This window comes from Penaeus vannamei, chromosome 6 (genome assembly GCF_042767895.1).
Source record: "Penaeus vannamei isolate JL-2024 chromosome 6, ASM4276789v1, whole genome shotgun sequence".
Classification (NCBI taxonomy): domain Eukaryota; kingdom Metazoa; phylum Arthropoda; class Malacostraca; order Decapoda; family Penaeidae; genus Penaeus; species Penaeus vannamei.
Window position 1 is genome coordinate 44,845,299 of NC_091554.1, and position 2,500 is coordinate 44,847,798.

Here is a 2,500-nt window from a genome sequence, read left to right on the forward strand (position 1 = left end):
GAGAGAAAGAAAGAAAGAGAGAGGGAGAAAGAAAAAGAGAAAGGGAATTTATCTTTATAGAAATAATCTCACATGGTTTTTGTATTCTATATCACATCTTTTATTTTCGTTGTTTCTTGCAGTGCTACAGTAGTGTAATCTTTTCTAGTTTTTTACCTCAGTAGTTTTAAACATTTTGATGTTTTACTTTCTGCTAATATACATTACTGAATAAAACCAACACTTATATAAAATGCTCTCTTCTGTGAGACAACTTTCAATGTAATTAAAATATGTAATACTTGAAAAAATCATCATATCTCTTTCAACTAAATGCCATTTATTTACATAATATTGAAAACTATAAATGTAATGAGCACAAGGATGTGAGACTAATACCTAAAGAATATATCAGCTGGTTCTTTTGCATAAGAAAAATACCATGATAGAATATATATTTATTTCATCCTTAAAATACATGTACTAAAACCTGAGAAAGATTCAGTAAAATAGTTCAATGCATTTTATTTGCTCCTTCTTTAGAGTGTCAAAGTCTTGAAAAACACAGAATGCCAAACTCAATATAAAACCTCAGAAATGACTGAATGTATTTTAAAAAAGGTACGGAAGAGAATGCATTACATCACAATACAAGATGAATATTTCAGTACCCTGAATTATCTAATTCTGATGTAAATGGAACTTCACCTAAATTTCTGCCTTCATTTATACTTTTAAGGAATACAGCACATAAAAGCAGAACAAATATGGGTAAGAATAGATCTCAAGCCAATTACCCACACCATTCTCTTTGTATCAAGCAAACAAAAACTGTTCTTTCAGCATAATGAACATGATGTGTCTCCCTCTGATGTGATGAACAGTGCATTATATAATGAGAATGATTCCTCACAGCTGCTGGCTCTTCCTTTCAATGTGTGACTGACACAATGAAAACATACTAGAGATGCAGGCCAGGATGGAGTGCAAAGTGCAAGGTCCTTTACCCTGGAAATGTCTGTTATTGTTATTGAGACTACTAGGTACAGTAGATGCATGTCAAGTACATATAAAAAATTACATAAATTACATAGAAATAAATTCAAAGATTCTATTTGGAATTAGGATATCACACATGGTGCTGATCTTTTCATATTAACTAAAGCTGATTCATCTCAGTTACATGAACTTCCCTAAATAAATTATGAAAACATTAAATAGCATTAAATATAGTTTTCTATAAAATAGTTATTGTCTTTCCATCTTTCTCACCTGAGTATTTGCAAAAGTCTCTTAACACACTGTATCACCCTCTATATAAAATAAGTGAATTTCAGCAAGCCAGCACAAGGACAGACCATCCTTCACTCACACAAGAGACTAAAAATATCTCCCTTAAAACATCTGCATTGATGTATGCTGAACTTTGTACATTTATAGACCAACCAACATGAAAACCTCCCCTAGCTGATAATTCTTTCCCATGGATCTTCATCTCTCTATTTCCCATTATTTCTTTTTCTTCTTCTTCTGATTTTGCTCTTCACTTTCATCCTTCTTAAGACTGTCAAATTTCTTGAGGTCAGCACTGAAGAGAACCTTTAAAGGAACAAAGTAAAAAAGTTACAACTTTCTCTAATAACTTTTGATTCCACTAAGAAATAGTTTTTTTTCACTATTCTTTTTACATTCGTACATATGCATATTCAGCTGTCTACGTCAATTAAAATCTGTGAATTATAGGTCTTCCATGAATGAAAAGTTGAAAAGCATATAGTGTAAACATGAAAAATAATACTAAACTCAATAACAATGAACAGAACAGCAAAAAAGTCAATGTGAAAAAAAAGACAATAATAACAATAAATTCGGATTTTAAATCACTCCACAATACTAAAAATTATGAAAAAGATTAAAAAATCTTACTGAGTGCGCCCAACCGGCATATTCCCCAAAGATCTGGCGGAAGTGATTGGCAATTTCCTTGTAGACCTTGTCAGTGACTGTCTTGCAAGAACGTAGGTGTGGGAGGTAATCACGTGCAGCAATTTGGAATACATGTGTGTCCACTGGGATAGCCCCAAGATGACCCATGGACATGAGGCAGATGCAGTCACTCACCTGAAAATGTAGCAGGGTAGCAAGGGGGGGTGAGAGGGACGGAATATTTAATGGACAGATAGATGGATGGATGGAGGAAGGAGAGAGAGAGAGAGAGAGAGAGAGAGAGAGAGAGAGAGAGAGAGAGAGAGAGAGAGAGAGAGAGAGAGAGAGAGAGAGAGAGAGAGAGAGAGAGAGAGAGAGAGAGAGAGAGAGAGAGAGAAAGAGAAAGAGAGAAAGAGAGAAAGAGAGAAAGAGACAAAGAGAGAGAGAGAGAGAGAGAGAGAGAGAGAGAGAGAGAGAGAGAAAGAGAGATGAGAGAGAGAGAGAGAGAGAGAGAGAGAGAGAGAGAGAGAGAGAGAGAGAGAGAGAATATAACACCTAATATCTTACTACAAAATAAGGCACATCATATGAAACA

The 2,500-nt window shown here is 34.5% G+C and overlaps 2 protein-coding genes across 2 annotated transcripts in view; one reads left to right on the forward strand and one right to left on the reverse strand.

Annotated features, from left to right (window-relative positions):
• LOC113820865 (SET and MYND domain-containing protein 4) overlaps positions 1-2,500 on the forward strand; it is a 271,966-nt gene that overhangs the window by 236,687 nt on the left and 32,779 nt on the right. The window lies entirely within an intron of this gene.
• Positions 425-2,500, reverse strand: part of Ogg1 (8-oxoguanine DNA glycosylase) — a 6,867-nt gene continuing 4,791 nt past the window's right edge. Inside the window, exons 5-6 of the mRNA XM_070123064.1 lie at positions 1,906-2,100; positions 425-1,578 (exon numbers count right to left, since the gene is read on the reverse strand). Coding sequence (XP_069979165.1) covers positions 1,489-1,578; positions 1,906-2,100 — 285 coding nt within the window. The 3' untranslated portion in view covers positions 425-1,488. The remainder of the gene's footprint in view (positions 1,579-1,905; positions 2,101-2,500) is intronic.